Raw genomic sequence first — 16,346 nt, forward strand, 5'->3', positions numbered from 1 at the left:
CCCGTCCTCTTTTTTGCTTGCTGAAATATGGTAACCCTACTCTTGGGCAATAGCTATACTTGAAAGGACCCCAAGGTGGTTGGCCTGGGAATGGCCAGCCATGCCACTTGGGCTGTCAAGTTACAGCTACCTGCTAGCTGTAGCCTGGTTGGACCCTGTGGTCTCAGTGTAATATTGGGCCCACAGAAATGCAGTTTCTAGGGCAGCTGGCAACGCTTTCTGGGCTGGCTAAACTTCTCATTGAAGCAGAACAATTCACTGGCCCCTGGAAATGCAAAAGTGTGTGTGGCTTAAAGATCTAACATGGGCACTTTGTCCTGATAACAGCAGCTTCTTAAAGCCAGTTGTACATCAGCCCCCAAAGCACTGAACACTGCAATGTGTTGATATAATACAAGCAGTTGTCCCTCTGCCCTTCTTTGTCCACTGTCTGTGTCCCAAAAATGCCAGCACCTGAGCAGGAGCGCAGTCTATGGTACAAGAAAGCAAGATATATCCCCGCAACACTCCCTCCCCCCAGCTGCTGAAAATTAGCAGGCCTTCTCTGTGTCAAGCTTGGCCAGATTTAGATGGCCACGTAGCTGTACCATACAATATCAGGCATGTACTGGGGCAGTTCTGGGAACTTGGGGATGCATGATGCTGTTTCAAGCTGGCAGGGGAGTGAGGCCTAAATAGGATATGACCCACTGATTCACAGCAAAGAATTTACCAGCTTTTCTTGCAGTTCATTTAGTGCATTATTATTTTCTGTAGGCAGAAGCCTCGTGTCTGAAGCTGAATTTGGTGCTAATGTTACAGTGAGTGTATTTCACAAGCCTGAAGTGTTACACACTATCATATTTGGAATGTATTTGATTTCAGTCTGATTGGGGAAAGTGGGTGTATTTTTCAATAGGTTAAAAACAGAATACAAAATCATTCCTGACTAATTCAAACAGACTTGAAACCACCATGTTAATACAGAGTGGAGTCTATAGTCTGGAGTGGTGTTTTGATAAAATTATTATGGGAATTTTAACGCCAATTACACCTGTGTTTCTGTACCACTAAAGAATGACGTCCCGAAAGAGTGCTTTCATTCTGCTGTTGATTTATCTTGATTACTGCTATTCAATAGACAGATAGTAAAATAAATACCAAATTAGCAAAAACAGAGATAAAAATTTATGATAAATACAGAAAGTTAGCTTAAGAGGTATATGTCCTCCTTGATGTTTGTGCCTAATTCCTTCAGGATTTTGTGTGCTCATAAAAGGGAGAATTGATGTTTTTTATTAGGACTGCAGTCCTCTTCCTACAGTTTGTAGGACTGGACCCTAGTTTTCAGTTATTAAATTAGGCTGCATCAAAGTTTTCTGTTATTAAAGCTAACTTGATTCAATCGTTTTGAGATTGGAAAACTCAAGAATTATAGAGTTATCTCTCTGATACTGGTTTGCATAGTTTTCCTTGCTATGCTGGACCTGATCCTGCTCCCCTTGAACAGGGCTGGTTCTACTGTTTTTGCCGCCCCAAGCAGCACGCCGAATTGGGCGGCATGCGCTTTTCCACGGTGGCGGCAATTCGGCGGCAGCTTCTGTCTTCAGCCGGAAGACAGAAGCCACCGAATTGCCGCCGCGGGCAGCTGAACATAGAAGCTGCCGCTGAATTGCCGCCACCGCGGAAACGCGCGTGCCGCCTTAACGGCACACAGACTGCCCCCGCCACCCGCGGCGGCAATTCGGCGCGCTGCTTGGGGCGGCAAAAACACACGGACTGCCGCCCCTTGCAGATTGCCGCCCCAAGCACCTGCTTGGAATGCTGGTGCCTGGAGCCGGCCCTGCCCTTGAAGTCAAGCTATGTCTGCTTCCCCTTGTGAGTGACACTGGACATTGACTCTGGGGAGATTTGAGATATGCAGGAATTTGTGAAATATTTCTCATCTGACACCCTTGAGCGTGAGTTGCTATCTCGAGGTCCAAACTTCCCCAAAGTTAAGGAATGTCCAGGGCAGGGGTTTGGCACATTATAGAGATGGGGGTGGGGGCAACTGTGAAATTCTGGGATGTTGGAGTTGGTTCATGACGCATCCATGTGTTGGCATCAGGCCTCTGCACCAGCTCCAGCTCCCAGGCAGCATGGTTCCAATGGAACAGTGCTGTTCTGAACGCCACAGCCCTAGGCTGGGACTCTTCTAATGGGGAGCTCCATAGTGCAAGGACAGGGAAAGAGGCATACAAACTGCAATGTAGCCTCAAGCTTCATTAAGTTTTGAGTTTCCCTGCAGGGCTTCTCAGGGGGTGAATTGTGTCCCCTCTCTGGTCTCCTCCTGCTTCCACTTTGGACCCTAGATACACAGTTGATCCTCTGTAAATTCCAGGACTGGGACAGATGGTGCCATGGAAGAAGCTGATTCTGTCTTTTGCACAGGGATAGCCATGCATAAAGTGCACATTTCCATTTAGAACTCAAATACATATTTCAATATTCCCCATGCTGGGAAACAGCCTGGGAGTCAGGATACCTGTATTCAATTCCTGGCTTCATCCCTACCTTCTGTATGATTTTGGCAAGTTGCTACACTTATTATCTGATGTGCAGAAGTGCTTAGGGGACATAATTATGGAGTAGGCCCCCTCTGAGCTAGGTGCTGTGAAAATACATAACAAAAAGACAATCCCTGACTCAAGAAGCTTGCATCATCTCTGTGTCTCTGTCTCCCCTTCTGCCTCTGCCAGTGTGACCTATTTAGAATGCACTTTCTTCAGGGCAAAGATTGTCTTTCACCGTGTGTCTGCTTTAAAGTGTTGAGTATCTTAGTTTTTAATTACAAACAAGAACTGGGACATAGGCATTGCTCCATTATCAATTGCAATCCAAATGCCCTTGCAGAAACTTATATGCCAAATTTACACTCAGAAAGAATTTTTATCTTGTATTTATAGCCCCTAGAAAACAGTTTGTAATATGTTGGACCTTAGCTATAATGAAGCTATAATAAGTATCTCTGAAATGGTACTAAATATAAAAGCAGCTATGCTTTATACAGAAATCTCAGTGGAAAAAATCAGAAAGTAGATACCAGCTAAACCAGGGGCGGGCAAACTTTTTGGCCTGAGGGCCGCATCGGGTTTCGGAAATTGTATGGAGGGCCAGTTAGGGGAGGGGGTCGTGGCCCGGCCTCAGGACCCTTGCCCCATCCAACCCCCCCTCCCCCCTGCCGGCCCATCCAACCCCCCCTCTCATTCCTGACTGCCCCCCAGGGATCCCTGCCCCATCCAACCACCCCTTCTCCCTGTCCCCTGACTGCCTCCAGAACCCCTGCCCCGACTGCCCCCCGCTGCCCCATCCAACCACCCCTCTCCTTCCCGAGTGCCACCCGGAACCCCTGCCCCCATTTAACACCCTGTTCCCTGCCCTCTGACCGCCCTGCCCCCTATCCATACCCCCGCCTCCTGACCACCACCCCAAACGCCCCTGCCCTTTATCCAACCCTCCCTCCCCCCGCTCCCTGCCCCCTTACTGCACTACCTGGAGCACCGGTGGCTGGCGGCGCTACAGCCGCGCCGCCCGGCTGGAGCCAGCCACACCATTGCCATCGCGCAGCACAGAGCACCTGGTCAGGCCAGGCTCTGCAGTTGCGCTGCCCCAGAAGTTTGCAACCCCGCTGCCCAGAGCATTGCGCCAGCGGCAGAGCAAGCTGAGGCTGCAGGGGAGGGGGAACAGCTGGGGAGGGGCCAGGGGCGATCCTCCTGGGCCAGGAGCTCAGGGGCCAGGCCAGGAGGATCCCGCAGGCCGGATGTGGCCCGCGGGCCGTAGTTTGCCCACCTCTGAACTAAACCATAGAAAAATAAATACATATTTGACATCCTTCAAAATGTGCCTACTAGTTCTCAGAATTATATAAATTATATCAGAACATGAACGTATCACAACACAGAGAGCCTCTCACCATCTTTTTTTCTGGTAATTAATGCATATATCCTGGGAAAACAATAGACAGAGAGAAACTGTGGTCTTGTGGATTAAACAAAGGACTGGGAAGCTGGAGTCTATTTCTAGCTCTGCCTCTTTCCTATATAACCATGGGCAAATGAACTAAACTCTTATTGGCCGTCATTTTCCTCTCCGTAACATGGGGCTAGTGATGCTTCTATGTTATGAGATTTATTTCATTAATGTCTATAAAGCACTTTGAGATTCTTAGATGCAAAGGGCTCTTGAAGTGCTAAGCATTATTTTGATTGATTTTATGATTATATTGCAGTCTTCAGTTGATAAGTCTTTAAAAGCCACAAACCTTGTGGCAATTCATAAACCAACAGGGAAAATTGATTTGCCAAGTTCAAATGTCTATTTGTGCCAACCATCTCAATAAGCAATAGCAAATAATGCACAAATCTTATCTAACACCCCCAAGGACTAAGGGGATCACTGACACATCTCTATGATGGTGCTGTTAGTCTAGCAGCTGGCAGTTTGAAATACAAGTGTTAGGACTGCCCTGGAGTACAGATTTTCTAAGAGATAGTATGATTGAAGATCTTCAGCTTCTAGGCTGCTTTCTCTACAAATTAATGGCTATTATTTTATTTGGGGTAGATAGTGGTAACACATCAAGAAAAGCCAATCTACTGATGCAATTTCTTTTGACAGCTGCCGGACATGTTATAGTAGCCAGAGGCATGGCCACTCTGGCCCCATTTTGGGTGGTAGGTACTGTAAAAGTGAGGGTTTTACCCACGAAAGCTTATGCCCAAATAAATCTGTTAGTCTTTAAGATGCCACCAGACTCCTTGTTGTTTTTGTATGGGATATGTTTTTGTATGGGATATGTCGGTCATGGCTTGCATCAAGTATGTTTAAATGCCCATGATTTTACAATTTGCCTACCTTTTGTCAACCACAGCAACTAAAATACTTAGGGGTCAAATAGTCATGCTTATCATTCTTTGTACCTTATTAACTTGTATTATATTGAAGTTTCTTCTCTCAATATGAATTATCCAGCTAGATTTAGCAATATGGGTAAGGGTGGAGGTGGCAGAATGAGCTCTTTTAATTGATTTCCCAAGCTCTGCAACTTCCTCGTCTAGATCAGTCCTTCTCCCACCAGTACAATTTCATCTAGCCTTCTGCCACGTCCCAAAGATGGGAGATAACAGGCTCCTGGCTGATATCAGTGCCAGATATATTGGATCAAACCAGTGGACAAGGTGGAGTGTAAGATCTTTATCTCCCCCCTCCCCATTACTGCTGTGACCTGAAGCACATCCTGCACGCAAATCCACACAACACACAGAGTATTGTATGTAAGGCCTCTTTGAATGAAGTTCACTGGGGACATCCTTTATTTTCCATGATCGTGGTTTGATTTGAGGGAAGTAGCAGGAGGGGATCAGAAGATTCTAATCTGATGGGCCCCTCTCTCATAAGACATTTCTGCCCGAAGAAGTATGGATGTAGTTTATTTTTAATGATACACATTTTTCTCATCTTTTCTTAGATTATGATGTTGAAAATGATCTTCAGTCACAAGTCGGTTGAACACTGCAAGCCATCTGACAACACAGTTCAAAGCATAGAACTGCAGAAAGAATGCAATTTCTTCTTGACGGCTGTTCGCTTGGCCTCTCTAAACCAGATCTTGGACCCCTGGGTTTATCTGCTATTAAGAAAAATTCTCCTCCGAAAGTTTTGTCAGGTAGCAAATGCTATCTCCAGTTGTTCTGATAATGGATGGAAAGGGCAACCTATCATGTTAACAGATGAAATCAGACAGACAGCAGCATGAAAGAATATTGATACACCTTGCATGCAAATTACTTTTGACAAGTAATCTTAAGCCTTACTGTGAATTTGGGCATCTGTGGCATGCCGGTGTCTCCACATAACCAACTGCAGTATAGTAGTACTTTTGAACGGACATAGAATGCCAGATAATTATGTATCCGGTTTGCTAACAATACATAAATATAAACAAAGGAGTATGGCCTATTATTAACAGTTACCTAAAATTCTGGTCTCTTTACGATCCATAGCTAAAACCATTCAAGCTAAAGAATGACTTTTTTTCTGCTGTACACATCATGTTTTCTGGGGATTTTTCTTTCTTTGAAGGAGAAGAATCAATAATTTTTATGTCAGGTAACATTTGAGACACAGATTCAACAGCTTAAGTTATTGAAAAGACTCATTATTGCACTTAATTTTGACTCTAAGCTTATCTGCTAGATCCAGATATTATTCCTACCTCCTTTTTTGGGGAAAATGCAAGAGACTTGAGGAAAAAAATAATAGGAGTCCTTTCCTTTCTTTAGATTTCAGTGATTTGTTAGAAGAATTGCCAATGTCATTGTGTATAATAATGGTGTTCTCTTTCAAGTGCTGAAAGGCAGCAGGAGTTTTATGTGCTACGTGGGCTTACCATGGTAATTACTGATTTTTAGTGAATGCAAGAATAAACTCACCTGCCACAAAGGAGAGGGGGCTTTGGGGAACCGCAGAAAGGTACAATCTACCTTTTTAAAAAAAAAATAAACTTTGCACTTTTTTTTACAAGTAATACCTACGAAACACCCAGGTTAGTGAAGCATTGTTTCATGCTATGGTGATGTAGTCTACCTTAGCTATTCACAGTAGATATCCCTTTCACATAGCAAAAAACTCACCCAATACCTTCAAAGAGCAGCTTTATTTGTGAAGGTCATGATTCTGGGAACAGAAAGACCTTTCAGCTACCCTCTGGTGGTGGGCACACCACATACACAGCACCACTTTTTTACTTAAGCACCCTAAGGGTGGGTCACTCACAATATGAAATATCAGCCAAGAAACAATAGATTTTTCCTAAAAACCAGCTTTGAGAAACATGACAGCCTTGGGATTTTTTTTTCTTTTTTTAAATCAAGCCCCATTGTCAGCAGAGATTTGAGTTGGAGGATCTCATTACTCAGATCTTTCCTTGAGTAATTTTCAGGTTGGATTATAAGCACTCACATTTCTGCTGAATTGTTTGAACATCTTTTACTAACTCCCTTGTTTTCCTCCAGTTTTTCATGGGCCCATAACCTCTAACCTGTCCCATTTAATGGCCTCCTTTCTGGATTAGATCTCTATGAAATTGTTTGCAAGAATATACATGCCAAATTCTGGTCTGTTACACACAAATGCAAGCTTGCTGAGATTAGTGGAGATACATTTTCTTAGACCATATCTAAATTCAGCCATGGAATTTCTATAGGAGTTAAAGGAGGTTTGTACATGGGATTGGTACAATAACTGTATTTATATGTTAGAGTATGAAAAACCATTGGGCAGATAAGGCCTTTAAAATGGATAATTGTACTTAATAGCAATGCATAATCGAATGGAAAAAGTAGCTCTCAAGTTCAAACATAATTTTTGATATCACACTAGTCTGTGATTTGGTAATGGGCAATATTAGAAATGTGCTACTGTAAATACTCTTGTAGGTAAGTATAACATTCATGGACAACTAATCTTCCCTCTGTAGGTACACATTGAAATAGCATGAAATATGAAAATCCGAGGTGGCAGCCAGAAAGCATTTGGCTAATTGCTTTTTATGTCCTTGTGTCTAATCATCACCATAATGACAGACAAGAAAGAAAAGTAACTGGAGTTAGATTGGCAGTTAACATTGTATATCAAAGCCTCAGAGGTGATTACTTTTAATGTGACAGCAGGACTCTGACATCTCAATGATAAGTCAAGAAATAGTGTAAATTACACTGAGGTACTTTGACATTTTGTAATCCACTGGTTTTACTTTAAATCTACTTGCCTTCTTGTTCAGTTTCACAGTGACACAAAATAAACATGCTTATTCGGCCCATATCTGTCTGAATAAAGAAGAAATCAAGGACCTCATCCAAAGCCCATTGAAGCCAATTAGTCACTAAGGGGTAGGGTTACACTGCAAAAAGAGATGTGCTATTAACACGGGTTAAATTAGCAGTGAACACAAGACAACACATCTTTTAACTCATTAGCAAGTCGAGTTAAAGCCGATAGGGGAGCTTGGGAGACTGCTCTACCCGCTGGGCTATTGGGTATAATGTGGGCACCTCCACCTTCTACAATTTTTTTTTTCTTTCTTTTTTTGCAAGAAAGGGCTCAGCTGACTTGGGTGCCTAACTACAAAAGAGAAGTTATGGCTTGAGTCCTGTGTGAAGGAATGCATTTCTCTCTGGTCAGTGGGGTGCTTAAATCCCTGTGAAGGGTGGGACTTAGGCTGCACCCCTGTCCTCAGCATTTCCTATTGGCTAGTTTATGCAGCTCCCTGCTAGTCAGGGTACTGGCTTCTGAGAATCCCTTTTAGGCACCTTACTCTCTTCCTACATTGTGCTTAACATGGGTTTGTGAATTCCACTGAGCAGCGGGGCACCAAAAAGTTAGATGCGGTAACACTCAGCATTACAATGCCTATGGCCTCCTTGTGAATTTAATGCTAAGGGTCTGAGCCTCCTCCTATTGAAATCAATGGGTAATTTGCCATTAGCTTGGAAACAGGACACTGAGACTCCTAACAGTAATGTTTCTTCTACATATTGTAGTGGTAGGAGAGAGGGTAATGACTTTATGATAATAAAGCAAGATGTAAACCCAATTTAATCAGCATATTGCTTGCATCAGTGGAAAACAAACCAGTCAGCCTGCAAGGACAGAGAAAAATAATCACAAAAAAATGGGTTCCCACTTTGAATGTAAAAGGTAGGAGAGCAGCAGTCTGCAAATAAGATTTTGATTAGCCCATGTTCATGGTAATCAGTCTTAATAGTTTGGCTCTAAGCTAAAATGTGAAGTCACCTAGAATTTACTAATGTCTTTTGCTGTTTTTGTTTTGTAATTTATACCCTGAATTAATGTGCCTGTTTTAAACTTGTTTTTTTATTAAGTGTAGACTTGGTTAATGGTAGAGTTGTTTCTTTGTGTTCATCTTGTACTTTAGCGGGTTATATTAGAGCTGGGCCAAACAGGTTTAGACAGGTTCTAGTTCCTTTGAGGTTTAGGTACCTGACCAGGAGGTTAATTCAAACTACTTTCCACACTTATAACTTCCCTTGAAATGAATGGTAATAACAATTGAGGCTAGTGAAAGAAAGGGAAATGCCTTGCTAACATTTAAAAAGGCTTTCAGCTACTAAAATATCATTTAGAAAAACTCCTGTATAGTTCCTAAATCCTCATCACATACACCTGTAGGAAGTACAACTCCATCAAATGTTTTGTGGCCTTCTGTAGCTCACTCTGATTTTCTTGTTTTCATTCGTGGTATTTTAGGAACAGCTGTTCACCAGCTTATGTATCTCTAAAGCTAGATAGCTCCTCGGAAAAATAAAACAACTCCTGAATATGTAACAGATGTGCAAAACCCGCCAAATGAGACTAATTAACCCAAGATCTATGATGTGCCCCGGTAACAGGCCAGAGGACACATCTAACAGCAGTCTAAGTGAGGAAGGCAGCATGTTTTGACATCAAAAGTATTTTTTTCCAGTTAGCAAGTCTCCCTTCTGGTTTGCATGCTTTTTGTCTGGGTATTTCTATCTTAGCCCATTTCTGTGATGTCCCTCTTGCAAAAGTTATGTATTATATTCATATTAATGTGCCTATCATTAAAAAGAAGGCTGAGTCAGGAATAGTTATATAAATAGATCATTTACAAATGAACGCTGCTCTTAGGACACTACTTAGACTAATGTGATCCAATAAGAACACTGTCTTAATAATTTAGTGTCAAAGCTAAGATGGAACCAAAGACACACCTTTTAAAAGCAGAGCCATTATTCTTCAAGGCATATTAGGATAGTCAGTTATGCGCATCCATACAATATGTCTTAGAAGACATAGAGCTTAATTCTGCTTGGACATGCACAGCTCAGTAGGTTTGCACTAGTGCAAAAAAGAGTGGAATTTGGCTGATATTCTGAAAATCTGAAACATACCCTTCAGCTACAAGAGGTTTACACCAGTGTAATTGAGATCAGAATTTGGCATTCATTGCCTTCTAGGTAATAGAACAGAATACAATAAACTAGAACTACAATGTCCTGGCCAACATTTGCAATCTGAATAAAACAAGATCTACTGTCCAACACTCTATAGGAGATAATGTTGAGTACAATGACCATATGTGCCTACACAGCGTCTGCCCTACGAGTGTCTAGAGCTCATTACTGGTAAGCGCTTTGGGAAATAGTGAGAAAGATACTGTATAAAACCAAATTATCCCTTACTCTCTTTGAAAAAAGTGCCATATTCCATTTCATGCCAAAAGACTGTTATGTTCAAAGCCTGTTTTTCTGTTCAAGAGATTAGCCTCGTTCAGTTTATGCACATTAGCTGTTTTTCAGAAATCTGCCCCTTGTAAAGTGTGTCAGAGTGACCTCAATTATTTGAGTGAATTGTGCTCTGCTGGACTTTTCAATCAATAGCTGAACAGCAGCATGGTACAATAGGATCCAATTTTCTCTACCTATAGTGTAGCAAGGGTGCAAAAAGTCTATGAGATTGAGTAATTTTTGTCCTAATATCACCACTGGGAAAACATTAGTTTTTCATCTAGACTAACAATGAGATCTGCAATGGCAATATAAGAACTGCTGAAATGTAAAGATAGTATAAACTAATTGTTGAAGAGAGCCAGATATGGGCATTATAATGCTCAGAATAATCTCATCCGTTTGCACTCCTGTTATTAAAACAGTTCCTTTATTTTTTTTTTTAATTTAGAGAAAAGGGGGATCAAATCTGTCTTTGGGTGCAGTAATATGAAGAAGAGCATTTTATAAAACAAGAAAGTATGAGAGATTATTTGCATCTTAGTTGTTTATACCAAAAGAATTTAAGCACTATTTGCCAGGCATGGCCGATATGACATGACTGGCAACTGAAGCACTTTCTTAAATGAATTCAAAGATCTTTATCAGAAATGTAATTATTTGTTTTGTTTTCCCATTTATCTGGGTCGGTGGGGAAGATATTTTTGCTGTATCTTTTTGCAGATGCCTTCTATATTATTCTAAATGTATGTAAATTTCACTACAGTAGTATTTCAAAGATCCATTTTGATAAAATGATGTACTTCTGTCAGAGACATTGTGGAAACGGTGGTGTATGGTGGAATTCTTTTGATATAATTTTGTTGGCATTCAAAACACAGCCTGTTGGTGTATTGAATGTGTATGTGTTGTATTTGTCAATGCAAAATAAATATTTAAAAGTTCAGCAGAATAACTGGTCTTTATTTCTTGATGCCAACTTTTGCCTGCAACGTTTTGATACAACAATTTCAAGTAACCTTCTGCAATTGGCTTCAGTGTGAGCACTATCTGCTGCTAAATTTTTAAACATCTTGAGCCAAATTCTGTGCTGACTTCATTAGGACTGACTGCAGAGGTTTAAGTACAGAATCTGGCCTTTTTTGTGGGCCAGATTCTGCCATCCTTATGCACACCAAGAAGTACTTCATGCCCACTGAAATCAGTGTCACCATTTGCAGAATAAGGTAGTACTATATGTGAGAGAGGATGGCAGAATCTAGCACTCTATCAATAGGTTAGCAGCACATTTGTATATCTTGATAAAACAAGATACCTGATTTATAGCATTTGTGTTTGATGTTGTACATAACTATCTCGGTTGTTCACCTTACCACTTTTGGGGATCACTGTAGCATATTTAGACAGCTATGGTGACATTGATAATTGCATGCAGAATGGCTCATCATATGTGTTTTTATTAGCAATGCTGAAGAGGCTTTCACCCTACTGTGGGCTAAGAACAGCTGATGATATTGGTATGACTCTGCACCTGCACTTCCTTGTTAAAGGTAAGAGAAGCAACAACAGATCAGAGTCTATAGCCCACAAAGATGTGGCCTGTGAATAACGGATGAATAGTGTATCTAAGGGCTGGTCCACACTAAGCCCCCAGTTCGAACTAAGATACACAACTTCAGCTACGTGAATAATGTAGCTGAAGTCGAAGTATCTTAGTTCGAACTTAAAGGGACTTACCGCAGGTCCACATGCGGCAGGCAGGCTCCCCCGTCAACTCCGCCTACTCCTCTCGCGGAGCAGGATTACCGGCGTCGACGGCGAGCACTTCTGGGATCGATTTATCGCGTCTAGACAAGACGCGATAAATTGATCCCAGAAGATCGATTGCTTGCCGCCGAACCAGCGGGTAAGTATAGACGTACCCTAAGAAGAGCAATCTTTGAACTTTGTGATGAACAATTTGAGCAGCTGGCAGGTAGAAAAAATTCCCTTTCCGTCTCACATAAAGTGTTCCCTGTCTTCTCAGTGTCCGGTAGAAGGAGTTTCCATAGGGTGGCAATTGGGCAAGAGTCCCAGATGGACATGTCTGAGCAGCTGTCTGCCTTCAGATCTTACACCCGTTGATTACTGCTAGTATTACTGGATATGTGGAGGGCCCTACCAAATTCATGGCCGTGAAAAACATGTCCCAGACCGTGAAATCTGGTCTCCCCCATGAAATCTGGTCTTTTGTGTACTTTTACCCTATACTATACAGATTTCACATGAGAGACCAACATTTCTAAAACTCGGGGTCCTGATCAAAAAGGAGGATGTGGGGGGGGCACAAGGTTATTGTAGGGGGGGTTACGGTATTGCCACCCTAACTTCTGCACTGCCTTCAGAGTTGGGTGACCGGAGAGCAGCGGCTGCTGGCCAGGGCGCCCAGCTCTGAAGGCAGCAGTGCAGAAGTAAGGGTGGCAATACCATCCCATCCTTACTTTTGTGCTGCTGCTGGTGGCAGCACTGCCTTCAGAGCTGGGCTCCTGGCTGCTCTCCAGCCACCCAACTCTGAAGGCGCAGAAGTAAGGATTGCAATACCATGACCCCCCCCTACAAAAACCTTGTGACCCCCTCACCAACCGTCTTTTGGGTCAGGACCCTACAGTTACACACCACGAAATTTCAGATTTAAATAGCTGAATTCATGAAATTTGCAATTTTAAAAATCCAATGACCATGAAATTGACCAAAATGGACTGTGAATCTTGTAAAGCCCTAGATATGTACCATTGCTCAACTTCCTCCACTATCAAACAAGAGAGGGACCTAACCACTAGACTATGAGATATTTTGGGGGTGGGTATCTCAGTCTCTCCTGTTGAAGCTCTTCTACTCTGTATAAATACTTAACTTGGCATTGGAGCAGGGACTGAAACGTAGGTCTGCCATCTCCCAGGTGAGTGTCCTAATCACTGGGCTACAGAGTGATTTGGCCCAGCCCTATTCAGTTGCAGAGAGAGGGCCCAAGGATCCGCCCTTCCTGCTCACACTCCTGTGCAAGGGTTGGGCACAAGTGCAGTCCTTGTGCACCATTTTTCTGAGGGGGGGTAGTAAGCAAGTGCAGAGCTCTGACAGTGGAGCAGAGCTGGCTGGTTACAGGAGGAATGATGTTGCAACCTGTAAGAAGGTGCAAGAGCAGCTATGCTGTTCCTGTCCTCTGTGCCTGCCTGAGTCACAATGCCCTCAGAGCTCTCACAGTGGTGCAATGTCCATCATTTAGGGCTGTGCTTTGAGGGGGATTTCTCCTTGGTACAGAAGACCAGCCTAAGGCCTATGTACCAATTCCATCTAGAGCTGGTTGAAAGTTGGAATTTCCATTTAAGGGACTTCTTGATATTTTGAAATTTATTTTTGTTTCAAATTGGAACGGAATGCTGGGATCGGACGACAGGGGATGGATCACTAGATAATTGCCCTGTTCTGTTCATTCCCTCTGAAGCAATTGGCATTGGCCACTGTCGGAAGACAGAATATTGGGCTAGATGGACAATTGATCTGAATCAGTATGGCCATTCTTATGTCAACAAATATTTTTCAGAGTTTCCTGTGAAACGGAAATGCCAAAAAATTTTCATTTCAGAAATGTTTCCTCTGGGAATTTTGAATGTCATGTTAATTATTTTTAAATGAGTTCATGATTATGCACTATTACTACTGATCTACTGTACTATGACTTAAAATAGTCAAAGTATTCTATTTTATTTTTTAATTTTATTTTTAAAATCATTAAGGGCAGCCGCTATTTAATCCGGATTGAAACATCATCTTTCCAGCTCAAAGTGTCTCCTGTTTGTGTTGTAATAAACCAGTTTGACACTTGTCAGTGAAAAACTATTTCAATTAAAATTTTCTGACTAGCTCTATTTAAATCCCATGTAAGCCTTATTTAGAAGGTGCATTGACCTTGGGCTGGTCATCTGCACAGGGGTGGATTTTACTCAAAAAGCACAAGTAAACCTTTATGAATAGAAATACGTCTTCTTGCTGAATTTTTCATCCACCTACGAGTTGGGATCCCCAAAGCAGGTGTGAGGCACAGTGGAGGAACATCATGGCAAAGTGCCACTGCCTGTGCTGTAACTTACCTGTGGCTTCAGGACTTCAGGTTCCTGTGTTGTCATTCTGGAATCTTTCATGGGAGCCAGTTCCAAAGTCAGTGGAAAAAATCCCCTTGATTGGATGAGGCCTATGAACAATATCTTCACTCATATCTTAAGGGGGATTTAAAACCATTCTTATTCTGGACCTAAATCTTTGACAAGGCTTTTTATTAATTTTGCAAAGAATAAATACATTCTGTTACACAGCAAAGTTAAAATAAATATACTGGAGAAGAAAATGGCAATTTTTAAAAGAAAGATTGCTGTGGGAACCCGAACAAACTGCTAGAGAAGATAGAGTGAAATCTAAGTGATCACAGGAAAATTATTTACTTGGCTAAAGTGACTTCAAACCATGGTAAGGTGACAAAATATCCTGGTAAAGCAGAGTGAAGAGTGATCCTATTCAGTTAAAAACCTTAACAATGAAAAATATTTTATCACCTTTTCAATAAACAACAAAATTAGTGACACTTGAAGATAATACCTACTGATTCCAGAAAGCAAACTTCTATGGTTACAACTTCATTCTATTTTCATAAACATGCAGGGATGTTCCACCCACCTGCCCATTATGATACTGGTTTCTATAGCGCTGTTACTGCATTGTTACAGGAAACTATTTTGTGGATTTTACTGCATCATTATATGCTGCCAGTTTGGGCCCTGATCCTGATTTTGTTCACATCTTCAACTCACTCATATCGCTGGATATGCAAAGAATACATGATCAGGTTCTACATAACCTCTCACATGTACCTGCAATATACATATTGTAGTATGCACTGTGTGATTAGACCTGGCTGAAATTCAGAATTTCGGGTTAGCAGGGAAGTTCCACATTTTGAAATTTGGTTGCAATAAATATGGACTGGGACCAAATTTTTCAGTTTCCTGTGGCCCAGGGGTTCTGAAAAATTTTCTTTCAGAAACACTGCAATGAAATATGCTCTCTGGATTCCTGGCAGCTGCTAAATGAAATTAATATGATTAATGATTCTACAGCTGTAATGCGTCCAAAGCTGCCAAGCAGCCAACTCCAGCAGCAGAGAGGCTGGTAGCTCTGGGAGCCACAACTAAACTGAGAGTCAGGTTACCAGGCAATCAGAGTATGAGACATGCCAGATGGCAGACTGAGAGTCAGGGTCAAGAAGGAGGGCAGATATTGGGAGGTCAGAGTCAGGCAGCAGGATCAGGTAACTCGGGACAGCAGTCCTAAGCAAGGAAAAACCCAGTTTTACTGACAGCTTCCTGGTCCTCTATTTGGTTTAAATAGAAGCAGGGAACCAATTCGGCCGGAGGGTTTCACTTGTCAGCTCCCAGGACTGCAGTCCAGTGACAAAGTTGAGCTTTGAATCTGGGCTATTATTAGAGGTCACTGGGTGGCGAGTTGTCACTTACTAGCTCCAGGCGATGTTGAACCAGGCTTTTTGGGATGGTTCCTATGGAATCCTTGAATTAGAGTAGGGGCATATACATTTTTTGTTGGCTCCCATGGGGACTTCCTCAGGGCCATCTCTCTCCCAGTGGATAAAGTTCCGGAACCACCCACATTTATGTTTACAGTCCAGACTCTCATGAACCATGTATTCCTCCTGGCCCTGTACTTATACTGGTGGAGGAGGTGGCTGGGTCATAGAATCGTAGCATATTAGGGTTGAAGAGATCTCAGGAGGTCATCTAGTCCAATCCCCTGCCCAAAGCAGGACCAACATCAACTAAATCATCCCAGCCAAGGCTTTGTCAAGCCGGGCCTTAAAAACCTCTAAGGATGGAGATTCCACACCTCCCTAGGTAACCCATTCCAGTGCTTCACCACCCTCCTAGTGAAATAGTGTTTCCTAATATCCAATATAGACCTCCCACACTACGACTTGAGACCATTGCTGCTTGTTCTGTCATCTGCCACCACTGA

General features: G+C 42.4%; 1 protein-coding gene across 1 annotated transcript in view; it reads left to right on the forward strand.

Annotated features, from left to right (window-relative positions):
* The window catches only part of LOC113407319 (prostaglandin E2 receptor EP3 subtype-like), a 20,529-nt gene extending 14,076 nt beyond the window's left edge, over window positions 1-6,453 (forward strand). Inside the window, exon 2 of the mRNA XM_026655687.1 lies at window positions 5,489-6,453. Within this exon, the coding sequence (XP_026511472.1) occupies window positions 5,489-5,776 (288 nt within the window). The 3' untranslated portion in view covers window positions 5,777-6,453. The remainder of the gene's footprint in view (window positions 1-5,488) is intronic.
* The last annotated feature ends 9,893 nt before the right edge of the window (window positions 6,454-16,346 follow it).

This window comes from Terrapene carolina, unplaced genomic scaffold, assembly GCF_002925995.2.
Source record: "Terrapene carolina triunguis isolate 2854851 unplaced genomic scaffold, T_m_triunguis-2.0 Scaffold210, whole genome shotgun sequence".
NCBI lineage: Eukaryota > Metazoa > Chordata > Testudines > Emydidae > Terrapene > Terrapene triunguis.